General features: G+C 53.4%; 14 protein-coding genes and 1 non-coding gene across 15 annotated transcripts; 7 read left to right on the top strand and 8 right to left on the bottom strand.

The window, feature by feature from the left end:
• Window positions 1-234: 234 nt before the first annotated feature.
• LTS14_009586 (uncharacterized protein) lies at window positions 235-1,348 on the top strand (the record flags this gene model as incomplete). The annotated part of the gene is made up of 2 exons (XM_064842268.1): window positions 235-1,288; window positions 1,323-1,348. 2 exons carry the CDS (start codon window positions 235-237, stop codon window positions 1,346-1,348), a joined length of 1,080 nt encoding a protein of 359 aa, XP_064690174.1.
• Window positions 1,349-1,465: 117 nt separating this feature from the next.
• On the bottom strand, window positions 1,466-2,767 carry RPF1 (Ribosome production factor 1; the record flags this gene model as incomplete). Its single annotated transcript, XM_064842269.1, has 1 exon — window positions 1,466-2,767. The coding sequence occupies one exon, from the start codon at window positions 2,765-2,767 to the stop codon at window positions 1,466-1,468; it is 1,302 nt and encodes a 433-aa protein (XP_064690175.1).
• A 413-nt stretch (window positions 2,768-3,180) lies between these two features.
• On the top strand, window positions 3,181-5,011 carry TRM6 (tRNA (adenine(58)-N(1))-methyltransferase non-catalytic subunit trm6; the record flags this gene model as incomplete). Its single annotated transcript, XM_064842270.1, has 2 exons — window positions 3,181-3,269; window positions 3,367-5,011. 2 exons carry the CDS (start codon window positions 3,181-3,183, stop codon window positions 5,009-5,011), a joined length of 1,734 nt encoding a protein of 577 aa, XP_064690176.1.
• Window positions 5,012-5,068: 57 nt separating this feature from the next.
• On the bottom strand, window positions 5,069-5,848 carry LTS14_009589 (uncharacterized protein; the record flags this gene model as incomplete). The annotated part of the gene is made up of 2 exons (XM_064842271.1): window positions 5,069-5,253; window positions 5,275-5,848. The coding sequence occupies 2 exons, from the start codon at window positions 5,846-5,848 to the stop codon at window positions 5,069-5,071; spliced, it is 759 nt and encodes a 252-aa protein (XP_064690177.1).
• Window positions 5,849-8,081: 2,233 nt separating this feature from the next.
• LTS14_009590 lies at window positions 8,082-8,174 on the bottom strand. Its single transcript has one exon. It is a non-coding gene; the product is annotated as a tRNA-Asn (tRNA).
• Window positions 8,175-9,427: 1,253 nt separating this feature from the next.
• Window positions 9,428-11,203, top strand: BUR1 (serine/threonine protein kinase, CMGC, CDC2/CDK subfamily; the record flags this gene model as incomplete). Its single annotated transcript, XM_064842272.1, has 1 exon — window positions 9,428-11,203. One exon carries the CDS (start codon window positions 9,428-9,430, stop codon window positions 11,201-11,203), a length of 1,776 nt encoding a protein of 591 aa, XP_064690178.1.
• Window positions 11,204-11,611: 408 nt separating this feature from the next.
• LTS14_009592 (uncharacterized protein) lies at window positions 11,612-12,382 on the top strand (the record flags this gene model as incomplete). Its single annotated transcript, XM_064842273.1, has 1 exon — window positions 11,612-12,382. The coding sequence occupies one exon, from the start codon at window positions 11,612-11,614 to the stop codon at window positions 12,380-12,382; it is 771 nt and encodes a 256-aa protein (XP_064690179.1).
• A 427-nt stretch (window positions 12,383-12,809) lies between these two features.
• LTS14_009593 (uncharacterized protein) lies at window positions 12,810-14,544 on the top strand (the record flags this gene model as incomplete). The annotated part of the gene is made up of 2 exons (XM_064842274.1): window positions 12,810-13,012; window positions 13,080-14,544. 2 exons carry the CDS (start codon window positions 12,810-12,812, stop codon window positions 14,542-14,544), a joined length of 1,668 nt encoding a protein of 555 aa, XP_064690180.1.
• Window positions 14,545-14,695: 151 nt separating this feature from the next.
• On the bottom strand, window positions 14,696-16,352 carry LTS14_009594 (uncharacterized protein; the record flags this gene model as incomplete). Its single annotated transcript, XM_064842275.1, has 4 exons — window positions 14,696-15,085; window positions 15,136-15,277; window positions 15,327-15,854; window positions 15,907-16,352. 4 exons carry the CDS (start codon window positions 16,350-16,352, stop codon window positions 14,696-14,698), a joined length of 1,506 nt encoding a protein of 501 aa, XP_064690181.1.
• Window positions 16,353-17,069: 717 nt separating this feature from the next.
• LTS14_009595 (uncharacterized protein) lies at window positions 17,070-18,219 on the top strand (the record flags this gene model as incomplete). The annotated part of the gene is made up of 4 exons (XM_064842276.1): window positions 17,070-17,108; window positions 17,174-17,466; window positions 17,530-18,022; window positions 18,076-18,219. The coding sequence occupies 4 exons, from the start codon at window positions 17,070-17,072 to the stop codon at window positions 18,217-18,219; spliced, it is 969 nt and encodes a 322-aa protein (XP_064690182.1).
• Window positions 18,220-18,356: 137 nt separating this feature from the next.
• On the bottom strand, window positions 18,357-19,490 carry MSW1 (Tryptophan--tRNA ligase, mitochondrial; the record flags this gene model as incomplete). The annotated part of the gene is made up of 1 exon (XM_064842277.1): window positions 18,357-19,490. One exon carries the CDS (start codon window positions 19,488-19,490, stop codon window positions 18,357-18,359), a length of 1,134 nt encoding a protein of 377 aa, XP_064690183.1.
• Window positions 19,491-19,685: 195 nt separating this feature from the next.
• On the top strand, window positions 19,686-21,041 carry RMS1 (Ribosomal lysine N-methyltransferase 4; the record flags this gene model as incomplete). The annotated part of the gene is made up of 1 exon (XM_064842278.1): window positions 19,686-21,041. The coding sequence occupies one exon, from the start codon at window positions 19,686-19,688 to the stop codon at window positions 21,039-21,041; it is 1,356 nt and encodes a 451-aa protein (XP_064690184.1).
• A 96-nt stretch (window positions 21,042-21,137) lies between these two features.
• Window positions 21,138-23,005, bottom strand: EPL1 (Enhancer of polycomb-like protein 1; the record flags this gene model as incomplete). Its single annotated transcript, XM_064842279.1, has 2 exons — window positions 21,138-22,790; window positions 22,844-23,005. The coding sequence occupies 2 exons, from the start codon at window positions 23,003-23,005 to the stop codon at window positions 21,138-21,140; spliced, it is 1,815 nt and encodes a 604-aa protein (XP_064690185.1).
• Window positions 23,006-23,608: 603 nt separating this feature from the next.
• Window positions 23,609-24,013, bottom strand: LTS14_009599 (uncharacterized protein; the record flags this gene model as incomplete). Its single annotated transcript, XM_064842280.1, has 1 exon — window positions 23,609-24,013. The coding sequence occupies one exon, from the start codon at window positions 24,011-24,013 to the stop codon at window positions 23,609-23,611; it is 405 nt and encodes a 134-aa protein (XP_064690186.1).
• A 483-nt stretch (window positions 24,014-24,496) lies between these two features.
• Window positions 24,497-25,417, bottom strand: LTS14_009600 (uncharacterized protein; the record flags this gene model as incomplete). Its single annotated transcript, XM_064842281.1, has 4 exons — window positions 24,497-24,679; window positions 24,735-25,007; window positions 25,061-25,314; window positions 25,405-25,417. The coding sequence occupies 4 exons, from the start codon at window positions 25,415-25,417 to the stop codon at window positions 24,497-24,499; spliced, it is 723 nt and encodes a 240-aa protein (XP_064690187.1).
• Window positions 25,418-25,942: the final 525 nt, after the last annotated feature.

Below are 25,942 nucleotides of genomic sequence, written 5' to 3' on the forward strand. Positions count from 1 at the left end.
GTCTGTGCCTTCCGCTTTGACTTCCAATGGCGAGCGTCAGGCCAAGGGATCGATGAACGAGATGACTATTTCCAAGTTCAACCAACAGACAGGAGGGCGTCTGGTCTGAGCATACTCCGCGGCCATTCAAGGATATTCCTGTACAACCGCCTTCTGCAATAAATACTTCATCTGAAGATGTGGAGATAGAACCACACCACTATGCCATCGCCACCCCCATCAAACCGCCCCCCAATGCCTCCACCCCAAATAAGTATCATAGGCGCAGGCATAGCCGCCCTCACCCTCGGCCGCAGTCTAGCCCGGCACAGCATCCCCTACACCATCTTCGAACGCGACAGTGCCGAGACAGCTCGCCGGAGGCATCGCTATGGCATTACCCTGGAACCGCAAGCCTACAGACCACTACTCGACTATCTCGATCTCGATGCTAAGGCCTTTCGGGATCGGTTGGCCGTAGATGGCGGTGTGGGTGGGACGGGGTATCAAGGTGGCAATACCGCCTCCTCTCCAGCTTCTGCTATGCAAGCGTTCCGAGCGAACAGGCAGAAACTTGAGGCTCTGCTTTCCCAAGATCTGCATGTCCGGTACGAGCACGTCCTCTCGAGTCTCGCCCGCTCTGGTGACACGACCACCCTTACCTTCGCCAACGGCCAAGAAGTCAAAGCAAATCTCGTGATAGCGGCCGATGGCGTGCACTCCTCCGTCCGCAACCTCCTGTCCATGAAAGCCGAATTGAAGACCCTCCCTTACGCCGTCTACCGCGGAAAGCGCCTGATAAAAGCTGCAGAGGATGCTGCTCAAGCTTACCAGTTATTATTCCACGCCGTGCAGAAAGAAGGGGGGATAGTCCTGCAGCATCGCCAAGGCCAAACACTCCTACAAATCCAAATCGATGATCTCACGGCTGAGCAGGCGGATGTGACATACACCTACTCCCGCCCTGGAGGTCGCGAACCACAAGATCCACTCTTCAAACCCTCGCGATCCAAATCCGACGCCAGAGAAACACCCACCGCCCTTTTTGACGAAGTCGCGCAGCTTTCTAGCCTACCAGATATCTTCGCCGAAGTGTTCGATGCGGAGAAGATGCGTAAAGATCGCCTTCTAAACTGGCTTATGCGGTCCCTGCCACCACCAACCGAAGCCGAGATGACGAGAGCAGTGCAGGAGAATGGAGTGGTCTTACTGGGGGACAGTGCGCATGCTATGCCGATCCTAGGCAGTTATGGGGCGAATGCTGCTATTGAAGACGCTGTGGCGTTGGGAGAGTGTATTGCTGATGAAGGTGTGCATGATATAGGAGGGTTTTATCAGGGTAGAGTTGAAGGGTGGAGAAGATTGGTAGAGGAAGGCGAGGTTAGGTTAGCAGGAATGCATGCTGAAAGTAGTATCTCAAGATCTTCGAACCTGTAATTTCGATCTAGCCAGCCAATGTACAGATACGTCACAAGAACGTATATTTCTACAACGAAAACCTCGTCCGCACCTTCTCCCCTCCAGCCGCCCACTCCCACTCCTGCCCACTCCGCCTCTGAATCCCCGTATCGATCCTCCTCAACTTCAACGTGAACCTCGGCCCCAACTCCTGCAGTCCAGCCCTAATATCCTCCACCCCCTTCATCGCCTTCCCATCCGCCCCCTGCACGCTCTTCTCACTCGCCCTCTTATCCCGAAATACATACCGATGCCGTCGGAGGAAAATGTAATCTCGCTGGTTATGCAATGTCACGACCTGTCGGCCTTGGATCTCGGGTCGAGGTGGGAAGAGGGATTTGAAGAGGTGGGCTGTTAGGAGGCCGAGGGAGGTGCGGAAGCCGTTGAGGATTAGTTCAGGGTAGTGGTTTGTTGGGTTGCCGTGGCCTGGGAGGCGGGCGCCTTCGGTCCAGTTGGAGATGGAGAAGTGGAACATGGGTCCTTGTGGCAAGGCGACGATGTCGAGACCTTTTGGTTTTTTTCGCTCCTCGTTTAGGACGACGACGTGGGTGTATTGTCGCTCGGTGGCGTAGGTGCTGATTTCGCGGATGGAGTACTTGTAGCTGTGGTAGTGGGCGGTGCGCTTGATGTAGTGGCTGCCTGGGAAGAGGGAGGTGAGGAGTTGGGCTTCCCAGTGGCAGGGGCTGTTTATTGAGGTGGTCACGAGGACTTTGGGGTCGCGGTCGGGGTTGGCGAAGAAGGTGGGGAAGCGGGCGATGAGGGCTTCCGGGGTGAGGTTGAGGTCTGTGGCGGTTGTTGTTGCTGTTGCTGTTGAGGGGACGGCGGAAGGTGCTTCGCTGTCTGCGCGATCGGGTGGGTCGTTTGTTCCTTCCTCGTCTTCATCATTCTCGGAGTCGGAGTCCAGCATGCTGTCCACCTCGTCTTCATCCTCCCCCACGCTGTCCACAGCAAGATCCCCCACAGCAACCGGCTCTTCATCATCGTCCTCCACATCCGCCTGATGCGCCTCGGGATCGATATCCTCCGGCCTCTGCTTCTCCTCCTCGGCAACCTTTCTTCGCTTGGGATTGAGCACGTCCACACTCACGCCCAACTTCGCCTCTACCTCTGCGTCCTCATTCGCCACATCCCAAGTCCGCTTACTGTCTATCGTAGCCGGAACATTCTTCGCTCGTCGCTCTTCCCGTAGATGCGGGTTTTTGTCTTCCTGTCGTCGTCGCCGCAATCGATCGTCTCGTTTGGCATTCTCAGTCGACCGTTTCCGCTTGACATTCTGTTCGCGTCTCTTGATCTTGTTGGGGATCTTATCTGGGTTCCTGAAGGACGCCATCTTGCTCCGACTATCTCTACGAAACCTTTGGCAGATCGTGCATGTAGTTTTTGATCGACCAGAAAATATATCGGGGCGCGGAGAAATATGAAGCCGTTATCGATTGGCCCAATGCCAAGCCATATTCAGATGGCGAGTAGATGACAGTCTGCTCTCGAATGTAACATGGAAGTCTTCTGATATGCTCCCACTCCGCATATATCTGGATCTTAGATATCACTTCCGATACACACTGTGTGCTTGTGTAGACTAAGCCAATGATCGAGCTGTGATTGGCCAGCAGGCCTGTAACGCTAGCATTCGCCGAACTTTTGGACGTGAATGCAAGAAAGTCTTTTTGCCCATGGCAACTTCTCTATGATCATATCCTTATGCATAGCACAACGGTTGACAACGAGCACCACACGTAAGGCATGAGTACATCCCGTATCCAGCCAAATACTTGGCTCTTCTTACGCTTGCCTTCCCGTTCATTGAAGTGCTTAGAGATCAAGCCTAACACGTAGGTACCACACCCATCACCATTCTTCAACTATTATCTGCGCTCGCTCGCCACAAGTCGATGCACTCCTGCTTGTCCATACTGAGACATGGCGCAGGATCATTGACGTTGGCAAGCTCGGCCAGTTCCCTTCCAATCTCCTACTTGGTCGACCGTACTACCACACTTATGAAATCCTGGAGAAAGCCGCAGATGAGGCATATAGCAGACTTAGGATCGTTACGCCTGACGAACTGAACGCTGAGGTCGCCGCAGATGAAGCAACCCCTGCCGAAAGCCGAGCAGAGCCGGCGACACCAGGTGTGAGCGATGGCGCATCGCTCCCAAAGGCAATGGAGGAGGCTGTTGTGCAGGAGCTGAAGAACAACCGCCTTACGATTGATGATGCGAGCCGGCAAGCACTATCACAGGAAGACATTGAGCAACTGAAGAAGAGCTCGGCAGGAAAGGAGATCATCGACAAGATTCTGGCCAACCATGCGGGACTGGACGAGAAGACGGTCTTCTCTCGAGCCAAGTATGTGCTCCGGAAGAGAAGTAAGTATCTCAAGCGCTTTACGGTACTGCCAATGGACGTGGGTACGTTGATATTATATCTGCATGAGAAGGAGCCAGCGCGAATACTGGAGATGCGGGAAGAGACGCTGGGTTTGATCATGGCGTGGAGCAATATGCATGGGTCGCACGTCGAGTCTTCCGCCGACGAGACTTCCCTTGGTAAGCTAGGTACTGGTAGATGGCTCACTGTCGATGAAACGGGTGGGTTGCTAGTTGCAGCCATGGCCGAAAGGATGGACATACTGCACAAGTATACCGACGAGGAGCAATTCGACCATCCACCGACGAATGCAGAATCAGTCCAGACAGAAGACGTTGAGATGGAGGACGTGTCGGCCACACTGGATGGCAAATCGAGTACACCAGCGTCGAGACACATACCCACACCACGAGACTTCCCACTACCAGCAACATCCAACACGATAACACTACTACATCCTGCCGTACAACCGAATGTCTCAATCCTAAAACACTTCGGCTACGATTCGAACAGTCCAAATACAGACCACCCACTCCACACGCACCTCAAATGCCTCTCCTGGCTACAACTCCTACACCCGGCCGACGACCCAACATATCGCCAACCCGACACAGTCCCCGACCCCGAGCTCTTCAAATGGAAGTCCGGCAAACGCGGCAACTACCACAAGAAACAACGCCGGTGGCAAAGATGCCAAGCCGTAGTCCACGATACCCAACGCGGAAATTTCGACGGCTTGATCATAGCTTCGAATATGGATCCCGCGACTATCCTCCCGCACACGATCCCCCTAGTCCGAGGAGGCGGCCATATAGTCATCTACTCCCCTACCATCGAGCCTCTGGTCAAGATCATGGACCTCTACAGTAAAGATCGCCGAGCAGCCTACATCCAGCACCTATCCAAAGGCGAAACCCCCAGCATCGACGACTTTCCCCTCGATCCGAGGTTGCTTTTGGCGCCTACGCTGCAGACGAGTCGGGTGCGGGAGTGGCAGGTTTTGCCTGGGAGGACGCATCCGCGCATGACGAGCCGGGGGGGTAGTGAGGGGTTTGTTTTTACGGCGAGGAGGGTGCTGCCGGTGGAGGGCGGGGTGGAGGCGAGGGGGAATTTTACGGGAAAGAAGCGGAAAGGAGCTACAAATGATGCTGCGACGCCTGGGGGTGATATTGTAGACGCCGGAGTTGGAGTGGGAGGTGCTTAGAGTCTTCCCCTTCTGCCGCCTTGAGATGGCGCGCTTGTATACATTGATCTCATTCAGTCATCCACTCGTCGAAGCACTGCCTTTACTATACGTCCCCTCCATCTCCCGAAAATCCTCCAGCGCCTTGCGCCATTGCAATCGACTCCACGTCTCCGGATCCTGCACACTCTCCACAAAATGCCTCATCGCGAGCACAGTCTGCTCCGCCCAGCGCTTATTACTCACGGCACCCGCCCCGGTGGCTAGGGGAGTCATTAGCAGACTTTTAATCTTCTCCTCTTCGTTGTTGTTGTTGTTTTGGGCGTCCCGGTTATGATTGAAGATTGCGTTTAGTAGAGACCAGATACACTCGTAGCAGACCTCTCGATCCCAGCTCACGGGCTGCGGGATCCGCATCGTGGGGCAGAGGAGTAGATATCGCGTCTTCCAGGGCTGTTGGTTCCGTGGGATCCCGTCGGATCCAGTGGTCAAGTCTACAATCGTGCAGGTCCCCGGTGGCGCGAAACCCTTCCATTTCTCGTAGACAACTTCCTGTGCTTGGCGAGTTATCCAGGAGTAATCGTCCTTGGGACCGTAGGCGCGGGCTAGGGCGTCGTCGAAGGCGCCGTCCAGGCGGGCGTAGCTGTTTGCTGGGGAGACCACGGCGTCGAAGGTTGTTTCTTGGGGGAGGGCTTTGAGGCTGCTTTCGTGGATTTCAATGGTGGTGTGGTGGCGGAGGGTGGGGAAGTGCTTGTCTACGGCTTGGAGGAAGGCGGTTTTGGGTTCGGGGAGCATGCAGAGGAGGTTTATCGTTGGGAGGATTTGGGAAGTATTATTGCTGGTGGTCGCGCTCGCCATGTTGATGGATGGGTTTCTGATCTTGATGGCCCGGACTGCTTTCGTTGAAGGCCAGTGAAGTAGTTCGCTGCAGATGAGTCGTTTCAGTCTTTAAGGAATGCGCTTCTACGTTTTCACTTTTGTTCCTCGCGCCGACGAAACCTGGCTTCTGATCGATGTTGACTGTTGCCTCAGACCTACAAGGCTACAGGAATCCTTCACATGGCAGCCTTGCGAAAGCGATGGGATATCACCAGCGCAGCATCGCTCTTCATTCATCGGGGACACGAGACAATCTTGCAGGAGACTGATCATGATACATTCTCTTGCCAAGCTACTATGCAAGTATATTGGCTTGATGTGATCGAATGGAAGGTACGGTAGTATGGACACTCTGTAACACAACAGGAATTTATAGAGGCGTACTGAGGACAAAGGACTAGCCTCCTTCCTGCATTCCCAATGACCATTTCGTCCGCCATCCACATCGTACCCACCGCTGAGTAACGTTAGTCCTCCACTGCTGTCAGCTCTGTGATGGACTGCTTACTGCATCACATGATCTCGGTTCGAGAACACCTGCAGCGCACCATACAGTCCCACCACCAGCCATTGCTGGCTGAACCTCTCATCAGCCCATTGTCTTCAAGGCAGCTGGCTCCTTGGACCCCACTTCGCCAGGTCGACATTGACTTTCTGCTGTACAGTTGGCATCCCAGACGCCTTATACTTCGATCGTACAGCGTCGTCCCAAAACTTGCGTAAGCACTCCAGAGCTCTTCAGCTGAATAGAAAGCTTGAGCATAGAAGCATTTCAGGCCACCAAGTTCTCTTGTCTTCTGCTCGATTGCAGGTTCGCAAGCACAAATTCCGCGTAGCCTCTTGGGCCTGGACCCAACATGCCAATATTCAGCATCATACCGGGGCTGCGTGCGTTTGTATCATAAGCGGCAGTTTGCTTGGGGTGCAGTGCCATATCTCTGTCAACGTTGTGTGAACACAGCCATGGCGGGTAGAAGCCGAAAGTGGTGTCGAGCCATTCCACGAAGCGCCCAACATTTGCATAGGGGAAGTGGATGTCCTGCAAGATATACTCATCTGCAAGATCGCTCACATGGAGTCCTTGGTGAAGAACTTTTGCCGCAGTAGTTTGTTCAGCGCTCAGCGGGTAAGAGCGTTGAATGGCGCGAGCAAGTACTCGAAAGAGTCCAAGTCTATTAGAATGTATTATGATTGTAGTGGAGGAGGTAGTCTTTGAGGGGCACAAGGTCCTGCTTAGGCTCGGGATGTGTCGTGCTGTGATGCATCCCCCACGTGCAGGTAGAACCAGGGATCTGAAGGGCGGCAGAAGCACACTTTGTCGAGCTCAGCTTGTTCCAGACTTGCGGAGGAAGAGCCAGAAATAACGAGGCCTCTTTTTAGACCGAACATGACCACTTCGAGGTACTTATACTGCTCAGATGTTGTCTTATGCTCGATTGCGGTGGGAAGATCGAAGCTTGTCACTGGCTTGTAAGTGAGCCTCATGCAAGGCTTTGCAGGTATCAGGTCAACCTCAAGCAAGGTGATGACGCCCCAAGGTTCCAAAGGAGCCGCCGACTCCGTTCGAAAAGTCTTCTCGTTCCGATCGTGATGCTTCGACCGCTTCTCCGTTGGCGAGAATGATCTCGATCCGTGATAAGGTGTTCTCAAAGAAGCCGTGTTTGAATATAATGCACTCTCCAGAAGTGCCAAGGGAGCCCATTTGTGTCTCGTTACTTGTAACTCACGCAGTTGGAAGAGACTACCCGGAGGCCGTGGTTTGCCTCACCACCGGCTGTTATCTCGGGAAATTCCATAATGGCAAGATGAATCAGCACGAAGCCCAGACATGTATCCACCAGCTGCTCCAACGATACGTGCGGCACGACTATCGCAGTACACGTGTGGACTTCGATCTCGAGAGTGTTGTTCAGACCGCTGGTATCTACAATGCTGTCACGAGATAGCTTCGTACTCCTCGTCGTGCTCGTTGTGCCATGATGTCGACTCAAGCATGTCGAAAAGTACAGTGAGATCGTGATATGTTCAGGCTCTCACGACGACACTGTGCGGTCACTAGCTTGGTATACTTTTCGTTGCCCTCCGTAACATCGCGCTCGTTCAAGAGGTTGACATGCCATGTCAAGGACCAAAAGCAAAGACTCCGCTTCCATCGAAGCTGCTGAGTTGGATATCGTCGATGACCAGGCCGTCGACGAGACGCAAAAAAAATCTCCCTCGGGTGGGCTTGAACCACCAACCTCCTGATCGGCTATACCGTGCGGCCATAACAGTCAAACGCGCTAGCCAATTGCGCCACGAGGGATTTGGACCGTCTCGAAGAGCAACGATTTGTGGTCGCGGGTCCCCCTTCACAATCCGTCTTGTCCTGGCTGCGGGAGCGGCCGTAACAAACTATATCTCTTCTCAAAAGAGAGCCGACATAAGCCCGCAGACAGAATCGCAACAATAATTAGCTTATGACTGACATGATGGCATCGAGAACATAGCGCATATAGATGCAGCAGACACTGGGAGATTCTCGAGTAATTTGTTGCAAGAGTGTAGGAGGAAACGTGCGAAGTGGCAACACTGGCAGAAGCTCGTCTTGTAACTGGCTTCATGCCTTAGATGTTCACCTGTCTTGATGCTCAGTGACGTGCACATGCTCGCCGTATCTTTTGCAGGAAATGTATGAGGCTTTTACTTTTGCTGACGATCTCACGATAGCTGGCCATAGATCATTGTGCACTACTCCTAACGCCATATCCCTTCGTCTCATATGTACAATTCTGACCTCAGTCCACCTTCTTCATGAATACCAATGCCTCGTAGATATCCTCCTCAATGCTCCCATGGATGTCTCCAGCCGAGCAGTACTGGCCCGTCGTACCTCGCACGGTAGAACAACTGCGTGGATTAATTAGCCATGCGAACGTCACTGAACTCGTGACTCGGTGTCCAGACGTACGAAGAACCACATGGCTGCTCCTAAGCCCGTCGCGGCGAATCTGTAGAGTGGTCTTGCTGGGTGGATGTGGATTGGGTGACCGCCGCGGCCGCCGGGTGCTGGGCCGTGTCCTCCTGCCATTGTCTGCTCAGAGTGGTCAGTGAGAGCCTTCTGTAATGTATGGTGTGGTGTCTGAGCGTACGTGTATTGCCTCACAGTTGCTTCCTCGAGGACTGCTGCTTGTCGTGGAGCAGCCGTGTGGTTGTTGAAGCAGAGGTGCAAGAGCAAGTCGCTGCAGCTTCACGATTGGGACAGCGGACACAACTCCGCGAAAGCAAGTCGATCTTCAAGTCGCGAGTCTCGACTTCCACTTTAACATCACAACGCGATAATAATAATAACTACACTTCCTGGAATGGAGGGAGCTGGTCTCTAGATTGAACGAAAGATATCCTCTTACCCCACCCAGGTATCATCATGGTCGGCCGATGACAGCTGCCGTCACCACGGAAGCCGGCGCAAACACGCCCTTTCCAACCACACCACTCATGCCACATAATAAATAAATTGCTCAATCACGAGCTCAAGTCTTCCACGTGATGACACATGTCGCTACACCTCCCGCCGACATGACCGACCCACTGCACCGTCGCTTTCGCGGCAGCGCAAAGATATCCGACTACGACATCCTCAATCAGAAGCTCGGCGAGGGAACGTTCGGTGTGGTGTCAAAGGCACGATCAAAGCGGACGGGAGCGATGGTGGCACTTAAGAAGATCCTCATGCACAACGAGAAGGACGGCTTCCCGATCACAGCGTTACGTGAGGTCAAGCTGCTCAAAATGCTCAGTCACCCAAACATATTGCACTTGGAGGAAATGGCTGTGGAGAGGCAGCAGGTCGACGAGAAGGGCAAGGCTGGAAAGAAGCGTGCGACGCTGTACATGGTCATGCCGTATATGGATCACGACCTGAGTGGTATGCTCACGAACCCGGACATCGTCTTCAAGACTGCTCAGATCAAGTGCTACATGCAGCAACTACTGGAAGGACTTCGATATCTGCACGACTCGCATATCCTCCATCGCGATATGAAGGCTGCCAACATTTTGATCTCGAACAAAGGTGTACTGCAAATAGCTGATTTCGGTCTGGCTCGTAACTACGAAGGTACACCACCCCAACCCGGTCGTGGGAATGGTGAAGCCGTGAGAGATTATACGAGTCTTGTTGTCACACGATGGTACAGGCCTCCGGAGCTGCTCCTCACACTGAAGAAATATACGCCTGCGATCGATTTGTGGGGTGTAGGCTGCATCTTCGCCGAGATGTTTGAGCATCGACCCATCTTAGAAGGCAGAACGGATGTCGATCAATGTCACAAGATCTTTGCGCTGGTCGGATCACCTACCGATGACTCTATGCCAGGGTGGAGTGAGCTCCCGGGTTGCGAAGGACACAAGACGTTCGAAGCCAGCCGAGGCAACATTACCGACCGGTTTGGCCATGCTATTGGACAGGAGGGTCTGGATTTGTTGAAGAAGCTTTTACGTCTCGACTGGCGAACACGGATCAATGCTATAGATGCCTTGCAGCACGAATACTTCAAGACACAGCCTTACCCGTCCAGGCCAGAGGATATACCGCGTTACGAAGACAGCCACGAGTTAGATGCCCGACGGAGAGGCCACGAGAAGCAGCGCAATTTGCCACCCGCGCCAGCAGGAGGCACAGTCGGCATGGGTCCAGATGAGTGGAACGGTTCTGGTCCCCCTCCATATAGGAACGGCCATGGCTATGGAGAACGTGCGCCACGAGACTACCGAGACAGAGGCCCTGCACCCCCACCACGTGGCTACGATGACCGCCGTGGACGCCCACCACCAGCAGATGCACCGCCTGCACGACAACCAGAGTGGCGACGAGACCGCGACCGCGACCGCATGGCTGCACCGACGAATGGCCACGCCCTCCCACCTCGACCTACCGACCTGCCTCCGCGGCCCAATATGCCACCGGCCCGTGACGTTCCCCCACCGCGAGCAGGCGCCCGAGCACCAGATACGGACGTCTACATCCCGGACTACTCTTCCGCAGACCGCAAGGCACGACCGCCTCCACCGCCGCGGGATGGCTACGATCGCGCTCGGCGTGGCAGTAGGGAAAATGCTTATCGTGATGCTGATGCTCCTCCGCCGCCGCCGCGGGCGTATCGAGATGTGGATGGCCCGCCGAGGTATCGGGATGATAGGGATAGGGATAGGGAGCGTGACCGTGAGAGGGATCGTGGTGGGTATGAGAGGCGGACGAGGAGCAGGTCTCCGGATCGTGGGAGAGGGGGGAGGGAAGAGGATACGAGGAGAGAGAGGGGGGTGGATCGGGATAGAGGTCCTTACCGACGATGAGACGGATTATATTGCTGGTGCTCTACATACGTCGGCAGTAGGGAAGTATCGTAGTATGCTGGCACATCATGCTCTAGGACCACGTGGGCTATCTGAGTCGACATGTGTCTCGTGATTCTGATAGGCAACATGCTCGCAGCGATGGCTGTTAGAGTCCGACCACCAGACACGAGGACGTGCTGATGTCAACAGAGCTATCGCCGTGGACAGGTGTAGGTGGCATTGTCAGACTTGCGCGATGACAGTGGAGGCGGACAAGCACCTTCAATTCAAACACATCAATGGTCTGCTCGTTTGCTTGGTTCGACAAAGCAAGAAGACAATGAATCTCCAATCGAAATATCCGACCCTTCTCACGAATTCGACAACTCCTATCCCCTAGGAGAACACTCGGAATCTGCAACAGCCATGCGTCGTCGCAGCAAATGGACTAAGTCGACGGAGTCTGACGAGGTTGAGGGGCATTCGGATGCTTCTTCGAATATTGTCGTCGCAATAGCTGAGTATCGCCATCACCTGAAGGCTCAGTCTCAGACGCAGACTCGGACAGTAGATCAGGATCTGCCAAGCGAGCACCGGCGTAGCGAGCGCCTTCGCAGTAGAGTGGACGCGAATCGGGTGGCGCCGGCACAGAATCTCTCGTCTCAATCGCGTGGACGAATGCGAGATCTACATCCAGAGATCGTAGACCCAGCCACCGACCCACCAGATCCGCCGCTCATGAGACGAGGGTTTTACACTTCTGTGGAGGAAGCTGGCTCTGAGCTCATGCGAGCTAATGCAATTCTGGCTGAGCGGAGAGAGGTTGAGTTAGAGCGTATCAGCGGTAGTAAGAAGGGGAGAGAGCGGGAGAGGAAACGCGTCCGACATGATGAACGCTGGAAGATTTGGGATGAGGAGACGCTTTATGGCTTTGGTCCGAGGGTTGAGCTGTCGGAGGAGGCGGGTGAAGATGCTGGTGCTCCAGCTCAGGCGCAGGTTCAGGTTCAGGTTCAGGCTCGGACTTTGCGAGCAGTATCTGGGTTTAATGCTGAGGTTACTGCTGGGGAGGGAAGCAGTGCCGTGGAAAACCCCGAGCCGGCGCAGGAGGATCCTAGTGTTGGTGGGGACGATATGCCTGAGCAGGTGGACGATGATGAGACTGGGGATTATGATGTCGATGAGGACCTCTACTCGTGATACGTAGCCTCCCACATCGACGCTAGCATTCCCACACAACTCTTTTTCTCACTCTGTACTTTCGCTAATACGTGTCTGCTTCCGTGCGAGATCGTAGTGTGCTGTATGTGATCGCCGGCACTTTGCTACTTATGCAAGTACCGGGGATATGGTGTTCCTGCAGCGGCTGAACGGACCGTGACGGAGCCAGGGATCCAGATCGTGGGAACGAGACGAAGCCCCACTGAATTCTTCTGAAAGTGACTCCGAGGGCTCGAAAGCACGCAAGAATCTGCCCGCCTCGGTACAGTCATTCACGTGCAGTATTATTGTTTCCTCGTGACCTCGATCTTTTCAAACATATCATACCCTTGTCATAGAGGTGTCTCCTTTCCTTTCCTCTTACCCAAAAGTGATAGCGTTTCACAGCCCAAGTACATCATCCAGCATGGATTTTCCCATCATACGCCGTTCACGGCAAAGCGTCCCCGAACGCAATGGCAATGGGCCCGTCACAAATGGCACGATCGAGGATAGAATACCGCATACGCAGGAACGCGACCTTCCCGGCGGTGCGAACTGGGTGGTGCAGAAGTTTGGCGGGACGAGTGTGGGTAAATTCGGGGTGAAGATTGCTGAGGATATTGTGCTGTAAGTGTGGACAGGGCTTCGTAGTATTTGGCTTGGAGAGGGACGGGATAGTGACTGAATACAACAGGGCAGGTCTATCGGCATCGAAGAACCAGCGCATTGCGGTTGTGTGCTCGGCGAGGAGTACCGGGACGAAAGCTGAAGGGACCACGAACCGACTTCTGCGTGCTGCGAGGGATGTCGAGACGGCTTCGGAGACGGCGACGAGGAAGTATGTTGAAATTGTGGAGGCGTTGCGGCTTGATCACATGAAAGCCGGGCAGGACGCTGTGCAGAATGGAGAGATCTTGGAGAGATATACTGAGGATGTGAATGCGGAATGTCATAATCTTCTGAGGATTTTGGAATCGGCGCAATTCTTGAAGGCCGTGACAAGTCAGACTCTGGACATGGTCATGTCTGTGGGCGAGAAACTGAGTTGTCTGTATATGACTGCTGTTTTGCAGGAAAGAGGTGCAAAGGCTGTGTATGTGGACGCCAGCGAGGTTATTGATTTCCCAGTCAGTGGCAAGGGTCTAGGAGACGACTTCTACCGCAACCTGGCGAAGGTGTTGGGAGAGAAAGTGGTGGCATTGGGCGACGATGTGGTACCAGTCATCACAGGTTTCTTTGGCAAGGTACCCGGAGGACTTCTGGAGCAGGTTGGAAGAGGCTATACGGACCTCTGTGCTGCTCTAGTAGCGGTAGGACTTCAAGCACGCGAACTCCAGATCTGGAAGGAAGTGGATGGTATCTTCACCGCCGATCCGAGAAAAGTGCCCACAGCCAGTCTGCTGGAGTCTGTGACACCCGCCGAAGCCGCAGAGCTGACGTTCTATGGTTCCGAGGTTATACATCCTTTTACCATGGACCAGGTGATCAAGGCTAGTATACCAATCCGCATCAAGAACGTCATGAATCCAAGGAATAAGGGGACGGTCATCGTTCCGGATCCTCAAGATGATTTGGAGAAGCGACGGAGTGGGCTGTTCAGGAACCGCTCAGCGTCAAACCTCCTTACCAATGGCAATGGAGCGGCAGCAAACAGGCCGAAACGCCCGACAGCTGTTACGATCAAGCCATCTATTACGGTACTGAATGTGCACTCCAAGCGCAGGACGCGCGCCCATGGCTTCTTGATGTCCATCTTCTCCATCCTGGACAAACACGGTCTCAGCGTCGACCTCATCAGCAGTAGCGAGGTCCACGTGAGCATGGCCCTGCACAGCGAATCCGCCCTCCTATCCGGCAACGGCGAAGAAGAGCTCAAGATCGAAGACAACAGTCTTCGCGGCGCAGTCGACGATCTTAGCCGCTGGGGAGACGTGGATCTCGTCCCCAATATGGCCATCATCTCCCTAGTCGGCAGGCAGCTGAGGAGTATGGTCGGGATCAGCGGAAGGTTCTTCTCGACCCTTGGGGAGCATGGGGTGAATATCGAGATGATCAGCCAGGGTGCTAGTGAGATTAATATCTCGTGTGTCATTGAGGAGCGAGAGGCGCAGAGGGCGCTGAATGTTGTTCATACTAATCTGTTTACTTTTTTGGAGTAGCATGAGCGATCTATAGCGAGCCGTCTTTCTCCATGCTTCGCGCTATGTGCATTACAAGACCATGGACAACGTGGTCCTACGCAAGTGTATGATCTTACCAAGAATTAATGAACAAGGACGCGGGGATAGTTGTATCTCTACGTCGAAAAGCTCAGTCACTGCCAGTATCCTCCCTCTCCTCCTGCTCGTGCGCAAGACGACGATCAACAGCCAAGAAAGCATACAAGATCCCAAACACATACAAGATCTTCAACGAGCCCGCGACAACGAAAGCAAGCCAGAACATATCTCTGTCGGCCCAGAAGCCCGTGAAGAACGAGCCGGTGGCATTGGTCAAGAGCTTGACCATGGTAATGATGCCTAATGACGCTGTGCGCTTGCTCCTGGTGAGTATGCGGCTTATGAAAGTGTTGCGTGGTGCTAGGTAGATTGGGGAGAGGAATGACTCGCTTGCTATCAGTAGTAGCATTAGTGGCAGGTTGAATGCGAGACCGAAGAAGAGGAGGATGATTGCTGATGGCAGCAATGTTACTGCTAATGTCTGCTTTTCATTAGAGCTGAGGCGGATCTATAGGGGAGATGTTGGCTTACAATGAGATTGCCTAGCCTTCGAGCGGGTGAGCTCGAGAAGAGTGTTCCGACAGCTCCTAACCCGTTGCCCAGCATGAAGATGGCACCGAGCTTGGCGTCGGGGACGTCGAATCGTGTACGCACCATATATGTTTGCCATGGGCTTTGCGAGGTCAGCTAGTTCCAGCTTGCATTTGATCGTATAGACATACACAGATGATAGTCCGACAGCGCATGAGTCTACGGCGAGCAAAGCACAGAGTTTCAGAAGCACAAGTCTTTCTTCTTGGTCCAGGCTGAACACTGATGTCCCTGCTCTCATTGCTGGAACGGATGTCTTGGGCGTCACCGGTATTGGCTCTGATGGTAGAAGTGGTGCTTGCTCTGGAATGGTAGCAGCAGTCTCGTAGACTTCCTCCTGCTCAGAGTCCCGATGAGTGCCATCTTGGTGCTTGGTGTCATGCCATGCTTCGATCTTCCAGCTCATACACGATGACAGGACAATTTTGACCACGCCAACGCCAGCATACACAAGGAATACAGCGCGACAAGCCGGCACGAAGTCCCAGGCCAGGGTCTGTTGAAGATCGTCCATGATTCCACCACTGATGATCAATCCGACCGTAACGGATGCGAACTCCGCAGTGCTGTACCATGATAGAATGTCGACCAGGTCATGTGTTACAATGGTGAAAAGTGCCGACTCCTCGATGCTCTTGAACAGCCCAACTTCAGTGGCGCTGCAAATGTAGGAGTGAGCAGGCACATTGGCCAGATGTTTTGGAGACTTACCTCGGGCTAATAACCCCGAAGACTGCTGCTACTAGGAGCACCCAGTAGTTACCTGATGTAGCGAAGACCACGCCACTCATCGTCATCAGGACTGCCCCAAGTATAAGTATGGCTTTGCGGCCGATAGCATCGGCGATCTGTGTCAAGGCCATGACCATCACGAGATCGCCGACGAGTGTCAAGCCGAAGAAGATTCCGATTTGAGTCTCGGAAATTTTGAGTGCTGCTAGATATGCTGCGAGGATGAGGGTGACCAGTCCATAAGCGAAGACACGGACGAGTCGTTGAGCGAGGATGAGTTTGACATCGATGGAGGAGTTGTAGGCTGTGACCAAGCCGATGCTTTTGAGGACGTGGTAAACATGTAAGCGTGGGCCGTCCAGTGGTTGCTGATCGTTACCTTGGTGATAAGATGGCGATCGGGAATCGCCAGGCGAAGAAGGCATGATGACAAGAATGAGTCTGTTCGTGCTACGTCGGCTTTCGTCAGACCTCGTCAGCAGCTCATTGCTCCCAGATTGTTGATTTCGGTTCATTGAGGTCTCCCATTTTCGTCATGGTGCTCGAGCTGTTGTATCAACCTTCGGGTGAGCTCCGGCGAATATTTGGATGCGCCCGATTGCACCGAGCAGGAGTTGCGGGCGGATACCGGCGACCTGGATGATGGGATGAGCGAGGGTTCTAGGGATGAGGATGAATCTGGCTCCGACGACACTGAAGACGAGAATCATTCTTTTGATGCGAGGTGGATCCGATGAACCTCGACAATCCCCACAGGGAGCAGGGTCTGCTTAGGAGCGTGGCTTCTACTCGTTACTACGCACAGACAGTGTCGACCAGGGGTTGTCATACTAAACTTTCAGTATTCATATGTAGTACAGCTTATCCGTGTATAGATCATGGCAAGCGAGATCTCTGACGGCAAGGTGCAGTTTCTGAACCACTAAAAGCTACCCTGGTCGGCTTGCCGCTCGCTTCTCGTCAATATAAAGGTATGCGTTGTTGGCGTCATGCTGCGAGCGGTTGAAAGGTACGCCATCTGGCAAAGTAAGGACACGTATTCCTTGTGTTTCAAGAAGTAAAGACCAGAGAAATATGGCTGAAGGTGAATATGGCACTGTGCCTGCAACTCTGCAATACTAAGAACCACAACAGGTGGCAATATGCCCAATTTTCAGTTTGACCCGATTGAGATCGATGAGGTATGAAAAAGATGTCCAGGTGCTCTCCTTCATACGTTTTCACTAAGGTATGATGGACAGCAAAGGCACAAGCAAGGACTGCGATTGCAGGGAGCGAGACCGCGGTGGTCACAGAGCTTCAGCAGCGAAGCTACCACAAGTTCGAAGACAGCACTTACCCACTACCGAATGACTCCACAGAAGTGAAGCGATTAGGCAAGTCACGGTCTCTAGTCGAATTTGCTATTCTCGTGTCGACTTATGCCCTTGAAGAATACCAGCATCGTCTTTGGCAGTTGTGCTTGAAGGCCCATTCCCACCTCGCCCGGATCACTGCTCCGAAGCATGCCCTCGACATTGGCTGTGGGCCTGGAATGTGGTGAGTTGCGCAGTCGAAGTGTCGCTTGATCCCACCTCCGTTCCACATGCTTATCTTCGACAGGGTGTTGGACTTTGCCCACCAATACCCAGACTGCCAAGTCACCGGCATGGATCTCTCGAATGTTTGGCCAAGCGAGATTCCCGCTAACGCCGACTTCCGCACGGGTGACTTCATGGCAGAGTGGAAGTATCCTCAGCGCTTCGACTTCATCCACAGCCGTGCAGTAGGTACAGGCATCAAGTCGTGGCCGCAGCTCCTCGAACGTTGTTTTGAGAACCTCAAACCAGCAGGCTGGGTCGAATTCCACGAGTTCTACTTCCCTGCTCGGGTGGACGATGATAGCATGAAAGAATGTCCGGCCTTTGAAAAGTGGACCCAGACCTGGACGAATGGTATGAACAAGATCGGTAGGAATATCAAAGGCGTGCTAGATGTGCCTAATGCCTTGCGTGACCGCGGATTTGTTAACGTGCACCACGAGTCCACGAAATGGCCAATCGGTCCATGGGCCATCGGCGATAGACAAAAGCAGCTTGGCGAAATGATGGAAGGGGTGAGATGATCTGTCTCTGCGGGTTCATTGATCACCAGCTAACATGATTGCAGAACCTCTGCAATGCTCTAGATGCTGCCACCACGAGGTTGTTCGTCCAGGTTCTCGGGTGGCGCGAGAATGATGTCCAGCACCATCTGCGCGAAGTAGAAGCAGATATCCGCAGCAGGAAAGCTCATGCTTATATCCCCATGTAAGTACTCTGCTTGAGCGGTGTAATGACTCCAGGCTCATGAGTATATAGCGAGTTTGTGTGGGCGCAAAAGCCGTCATCGAACGAGCCGTAGAGATCAATCAGCTGTTTTGTCTCTTTCCACGATACTTAATAAGATCATCAGCGGCATAGTCCGACCGCACGCTTCACTTGAAGTAAAGTTGGCGCAGCGCTCTCGGTAGCCTTTGCAGCGCCAAGCGTGGCGACATCGTCCAAAAGCGACTCATTGCCCACTATTGATTCATGCCTCTCACGGATTGGCGCTACTAACTTCGTGACTGCGCTCGACACCTGTTCTTTGAGCACACGCATACTGATATTGGCCAGGTCTGCTGCCAGATCCTGCTGGCTACCACAAGAACTTTCGTCTAAGGTATGATACAGTATGTCGATTAAGTTGCTTACCCCAGGCCTGCGATCTTGCTCGTATGTGACACCCTCGATCGAGTCTGTCACAGCACTCTTGATCTTGCTTTGGATGAGTTCGTCCGAGTCTGTCAACAGAATTCTTGATTTAGGATTGGGATGGCTCTTAGACATCTTCGAGACCGGATGCGTAAGGCTCATGACTCTTTTCGCAGGACTAACCAAGGTCTGGGGAGGTATGAGGATATCCTGACCATAGACATGGTTGAAACCATTTGCCACCTCCCTAGCAAATTCCAGATGCTGAGCCTGATCGTGGCCAACCGGAACATGAGTTGTTCGATGCAAGAGTACATCAGCAGCCTGTAACACGGGATAAGAGAACAGGTTCAGCTTCAGCTTCTCACTATTCTCCTTCTCGTTGGCTGTCTTTTCCTTCCACTGGGTCATGCGACCAAGATAACCCGTACTGGCCTGGCCAGACAGGATCCACATGAGTTCGGAGTGCGCTGAGACGTCACTTTGATGGAAGATGGTGCAGCGTTTCGGGTCGAGACCAATGGCCAGGAGCATGGCCAGACTTTCGTTCTTCCATTGCAGCAGTTGCTTCGGATCCTGGCGGACGGTGATCGCGTGTAGATCAACGAGCGAGAAGAGTAGTCTCGTATCTGGAGCAGCGTCGTTCTGCAGCTTGACCCATTGTCGTAGTGCTCCCAGATAATTGCCCAGATGTGGTACGCCAGTAGGCTGAATGCCAGAAAAGATGACTTTGTGAGGAGTTTGAGTGCTCTGATGTCGGTACTGGAGTAAAACGGAAGGTTGAAAGGAGCTCGCTTTTGATAGACTAGAGTATCTCCAGCGCCCAGCAGCGCATATTCGTATCGACATGGACTTTGACAGACATGCAAAGAGCAGGACGTCAGGTAGACTTCACCTCTCGGCGATCGGCGGGACGTATATCCGTAAAGCTAATGTATTAGCTTGGCTTAGATGTGTTAGTACCGCACACTGTGCACTTTCTTGCTGCACCACCGCCGCTCGTTGTATAGTCTTTTATTTACCTACAAGTGCTTGAGAGGCGCCATGGAGGACTTTGACGAAGCCTCGACGTCGTTCATATCTTGGCTGCACAGTAACAACACCACCATCTCGGACAAGATCGAGCTCGCAGATCTACGGCAGCATGGAGCCGGACGGGGTGTTTTGTCAAAGGAGGACATCGCCGACGACGAGGAGCTTTTCAGTATACCTCGCTCATCAATCTTGACTATCCAGACATCGAACCTTTCAGCTGCCATAAAAGCAAAACTCGACGACCCATGGATAGGCCTCATTGCTGCAATGGTCTTTGAACATCAGCAGGGTCCTGAGTCGAAGTGGAAACCTTACTTCGATGTCTTGCCAACGACGTTCGATACTCTAATGTTCTGGTCAGAGGAAGAGCTGAAATGGCTGCAAGGCTCCGCGGTCGTGACCAAGATCGGCAAAGAGAGTGCAGATGCTTCTTTCAAGGACCAGATATTGCCACTAGTCAGATCACACGCAGACGACTTCAGACTTGCTAGCGTCTCTGACGAAGATGTCCTCGAACTATGCCACAGGATGGGCAGCACAATCATGGCCTACGCCTTCGATCTCGAGAAGCCTTCAAACGATGAACAAGCACAAGGCAACGAGGAGTGGGAGGAAGACGAAGAGGAGAACCTACACAAAGGCATGGTACCACTGGCAGATATGCTGAATGCAGACGCCGATCGAAACAACGCCAAGCTATTCTACGAGGAGGACAAGGTGATCATGAAGTCTATCAGAGCCATCAAGTCCGGAGAAGAGATCTTCAACGATTACGGCCCTCTTCCAACGGCAGATGTGCTGCGCAGATATGGCTACACGACACCTAATTATGCGCAATACGATGTCGTTGAGATACCACTTCACGATATCAAGAGTGCGGCGAGAATCCAAGCCAAGACGAAAGAGGCGCAGGTCGAGGGAAGATTGCAGTATCTGGAAACCGAAGACGCCCTCGACGACGCATACGATGTTGCCCGAAGCGGTCAAGAGGAAGTTCCGCAGTTCTCAGACGAGCTGTGTGTTCTCGTCAATACTCTTACACTACCGCAAGGCGAGTTCGAACAATTCAAGAAGAGAAGCAAGTTACCGAAGCCTACACTCTCTGCAGCCGCGATCGCTGTTCTCATCGCTGTGGTGCAGACTCGACAGACGCAGCACCAAGACTCTTCGGACGATGCTAGTGCCATGGAGCTGGACGGGCAAAGCGCGCGGCGCAAAAGCATGGCAGCGCAGGTCATCAAAGGAGAAGTGAACGTATTGCAAGAAGCCCTTGATGCACTGCGGACCATGTCGAGCAACACAGCGAACGACAAGCGCAAGGCGACGGACGATAGCTTATCAACGACAAAGAAGCACAAGCGCTGATCGACAGTTTTTGGGGTATCTATTGCTCCTAGTCTAACGTACACGTCAACAATCTGCCGACGATACTCTAACACGGTCGCCAAACGAGTCAATAACTCAAGAGCCTGCAACAGGCGTCTGCTGTGATCCACTCGATCCTGGCTGTCCTCCAATCAAAGCAGACTGGTCGCCGCTGGCCCAGCGCTGATGACTTCCTGAAGACTGCTGGTGCGGCAGCTCTGGACGAGTCGGGCGATTATTGAGGGCCGAGCGATAATCGAATGTGATGCGCTCGGACAAGGGAAAGTAATCTGGCCCATCGTCATCATCACTCTCCGAGTCGGACACCACACCCCTGCTCAGCTGGCCATACGGTTTACGCTTGCGAGCCTCAAGATGGCAGCGGCCACCTCGTCCTACACGGAGACGACAAGCTGGATGCGCTGCTCTCTCTGACTCTTCGTCCTCTGATTCCACATCAGACAACGGGAACGATCCTGGAATATGAAAGATGAACGGAGGACTCTCCGGCTCAGCACCGGCCATGGTCTGGTCGGCATCCTCGACCTTAACGACAGCATCCTTCATTTCTACATCGCCTGTATCCTGACTGCCATGCGATGGCAAGCTTGGTGGTGGCGACGGGTAGGCATGAATGCCTTCGGCTGGAAATTGTGCCCACTTATCCATGGGGTTGTCCTCTTCCGCAGGCGGTGTAAGAGGATACTTGGTCTCATCGATCCAATGCTGATTCCACTTCTTGTGCTGCTCTTTACGTGCATCGATAGTGTTGAGGACGAAGCGCTGGCTCTCTTCTTGCCACTCTTCAAGTAACGGCAGATCAACGTCTGGCGCAGCAGACCTGCTATCACCATTGGACTTTATCCTGATGGTACTCGGACGCTGCTCTCTCGGGACCTTGGTTGGCTGCTTGGTTGGTTTCTGGTTAACGAGCAACTCCTCATCATCGCCTTTGTCGCCGATGATGCTCTTGGCTGCCTTGACTTGCTTGAGCTCCTTGCGGTCATTGAACACTCTTCGATCAAGCGAGAGACTGTCTGCCTTCAGATGCTCGCGCTCCACGATCTGGCGAAGCATTTGCCGACCTTGCTCAACCTCAAGACGGAGCTTCTTGAGCTTCTCAACGACCTGGGCATCTCTGCCTCGGGTCTTGCGGGTTTGTCGTACTTCGCGACGTCGAAAGCACACATACGGGTCCGCGTCGTCAGCTTCCGAAGTCGTGTCGAGAACTCGTACCTTGATTGTCGGCATGAGCGTACGGTTGGTCTTCTTCTGTACCCAATGCCGATATATGGGCTTCATCCACTTCGACACATCATCCGAGACTTCATCCTCTTGCGACCGCTCGATCTCCTCAAGCGAAGGTATCGGAGCATTGTCGACGTTAGCATACGGTTGTAATTTGCCGCTGCTCTCCTCGAATACGCTCATCACTTCCTCGAACACGATCTCGGAACACTGGCCGAGTTTGTCCTTGCGATCTCGACCGTCGACATCCTTACCCTCGTTCAGCTTGCCAAGGAACTCAAGGTCATCATCGTTCATACAATACGGCGGACCAGTGCAGTCTTCCACCGTCGAGCTGAAGCGTATGTAAGACGACGGTTCCTTGAAGACCGGCGGGTACAGCTCATCATAATTGACGTCCTTGGCTGGTATGGCATCTGGAGTAGGAATGTAGGACTGCTGTGTCTTTACGCCCAGCGCAGCAGCATTGGAGGCGTTGATCACGGCTTGGAGATGGTATTCCTGAGCAGGTCAGTATTGTCTCGTACGATCAGTAAGTCTTAGTGGCAACTCACCACTTCCTCGGCCTTTTCCACACCGGTCTCCACCTGATGCACCTGTCGTTGACCTTCTTCATCTTGTTGCTCTTCGATCTCGCTCTCTCGTATGATGTGCAGTCCTTGCTTGGGGTTCAGCTTTCGCTGTCGAACCGTCCGAGCTACATTTCTGTTGGACATGTTGATGATTCTTTGCTGCCCTCGGCCGTTTGGATTATCCGGCCCCGGCCTTGCGACAGACACCTGGCCTCCTCAGCCTTTGCGCGCGCCAAACTCATCAATTTGCACGCTCAAAACTGCTGATTGTGGTATGTATCGATTCCTTGGTGGCTAAGGAAGATGCTGTCGAATTTTGATGATGGTCGAGATGATTTCGATGGCAACGCAGTGAGGAATCGGAGTCGTGTTGTGGTGATGGACTTTCGCGGTGGCACGTCGTGCCGAAATTCAATAGTCTTCATTGGCTGGCTGAAGCTCGGGGGTCAAAGCTCAACTTACGCGGCTCTTCCTTCATCATCATTCCAGTACACATCAACACAACTAGACAAATGACAATCTTGCTGACAATTCGCAGCATCACTTGTGTATTGATCTGGATATGCCGCTGTTTTAGCAACTACACAGAATTTCAAACTGTGTCGTGCTCTGGGCTCTACCATCATTCACGACACCTACGCTCACGATGCTCATCCTACAGCACTATCCCACTCCCTTCAACACGACTATGGCACCAAGGAGCGCCCGCATACAGCAGTCCTGCTCTATTCGCTTCTGCTTCTGCTCCTATGACATTCGAACAGAGAGGCCTCGCTCAAACGTCTTCATCAAGTCATCTGGCCCATTATTGAACAGCAGCCTCGTCGTCGGCCAGAGATCTTTAACCGTATTGATGACCTTCTCGAACAGTGGCGTATACTCCTGATCAGCTCGAAGACCATAGATAACCATGATCCCTTGAAAAGATGTTCCTTTCAGCATCTCGGTCAAGCGCTCGATGCTGTCCGAATGATCGCTCGGATCCAGCGCAATGGTTGTGATTTTGCAGCCGGAGGAGTTGGCTTGCTGGACGCTGCGTGCGATCATGTTCTGGATGTTTTCGTTGCCGCCGTAGCGGTCGAGCATTTCTTGGCTGGGAGAGACGTATTGGCCCAGGGTGGCTATGAGGATTGTGATCGGAGTTGATGCCATGGTGGGAGGACGTGTAAGTGAAGATGTTTGTTGGTATGTTCGCTGGTGAGATTCTGCATGTATGATGTCCCTGATGATGGAGCGTGTGCGAAGACTCGCTGCTTATATACGTCTGCTCGTACATGCCGTTGCCATTTCGTCACGGGTTTACCGTGATATCGTGCCATCGGGGCCGGGACAACTACTTGGCAGACAATATCGTATCTCCGCCCATTCACGACAGACCTGAAGTTGACGCGACGATGAGAAGTTGCCATGGACTGGCATTCTTGTTGTGCGCTTGATAAGCAAGGTCAATTGGCTGGACTAACTAGCTTCATGATCACAGTGATCTCAAACCCCGAAAGCCCGCTCACTGCATGAATCCATCCGACGCCTCACGTCGTGCGCCATTCGCCAGCCACCATGCCATGCCATGCCATGTCATGCCTTGTGTAATGCTTGGGGATGTGTCATGTTACTTACGTTACGATGGCATCGACCTCAGCAGAGGTAGAAGTAGAGATCACCAGCAGCTTCGCACTCGCCCTGGACGTTGGGCCAATCGCCGACAGCAGAGCCTGGGGCGTTGTAGATGTTGCTACAAGCGCCGCTGTTGCTGGTGACTTGCATGTAGCGAGCGCTCCCGACAAACGGATCGCCGTTGACGCTGCTCAGAACATACCACTTTGCGGGTTAGCAGGAGCGGTGAACCGACCAAATGGGAAGGGGAAGAGCTTACAGTCGCCATATTACCATCGCTATTGGCAAATTGCGTGTATTCGATTTGGTAGATGTTGCCGGGGTTCATAGTGGAGTCTGGCCCGATCTTGATGGAGACGCCACCAGCACCATTAATGACTGCCGGAATGCTGGTGCTGTAGGTTGTACCAGGAGCGATGGGATAGGTAGCAACAGGATCAGCAGGATCGTCGCCACCGGGGCCACCATTGTTCGCACCGATCGAAGTGTGAATATAGACAGTGGTGGGGCAGTTATTCTGGACGTGGCCGAACTATGGATACAATCAGTGTGCTGCAACAAGCTTCGTTCTTCGCAAGACCTTACGATGCCGGTGCCGAACGAAACCTGGTTGGTAGGAGGGGAGTCTACGGCGAAGTGGCTGGCCCATGACGGGTTCCAGCCGGGCATGTGTTCAGTGACGTTGGTGAGGATTTGACGGGTGTGGGTCTTCCAGGTAAGAGTGAAGAAATCTTTGTGCCAATAGTTGCCGGGTCCTCCACCGTTCTGCGGGTAAGCACGAGGGACGAGGTCGGGGTCACCGATGGGAGAGGAGCTGACCATGCCCACGAGCAGCAAGGCTGTTGTGAGCACCATCGTAACCAGTGTGAGGGTCAGTGAGAAGTCTGGTATTGCAGATTCTGGTCAAACGTGGCGGTGCGGTAACTTACCCTTGCTCGGCATGATGAAGCTTGGGGACGCTGGATGAGTGAGAGGTATGACGGAGGTCTGAGTTGAGAGTGTGGTGAGAAGAAGGTTGGTGGTAATCGGTGTTGAAGTTGCGGGTGGAAAAGGGCAGGGCGTGAAGGAGGAAGTCATGATACCGGAAGAAATAGATACCCTTCGCTGACTCGCGGTCAATGCATGAGCTATCAGCTACTGTGGAGACTGTGAAATGAGGGGTGGTCACAAGGACAACTCAACCAGCTGGTTCTGGGCAGGAACGACCCCATCCACGTGCTAGTAGTGTCTCAGGTGATGGGGAGTGGTACAGCCCGATCATGGTTGGCCGGTCCTCGAGCTGGCAGCGGTGTCGATGAACAGCAGCCGGTGAAAGTGAGGTGCTTCTGGCCTTTGACGGCTCGATGATACCACGAGTGCAGTATTGTGAGGGACCTATAAGACCACTGGCTTATGGAATCCCTGGACCAGCACCCCTTCGTAGATCAGTGAAGTTGCTAGCTGCAGGGACGGAGCAAGTCGTTTCCA

This window comes from Recurvomyces mirabilis (genome assembly GCF_035927965.1).
Source record: "Recurvomyces mirabilis strain CCFEE 5264 chromosome Unknown scaffold_32, whole genome shotgun sequence".
NCBI lineage: Eukaryota > Fungi > Ascomycota > Dothideomycetes > Mycosphaerellales > Teratosphaeriaceae > Recurvomyces > Recurvomyces mirabilis.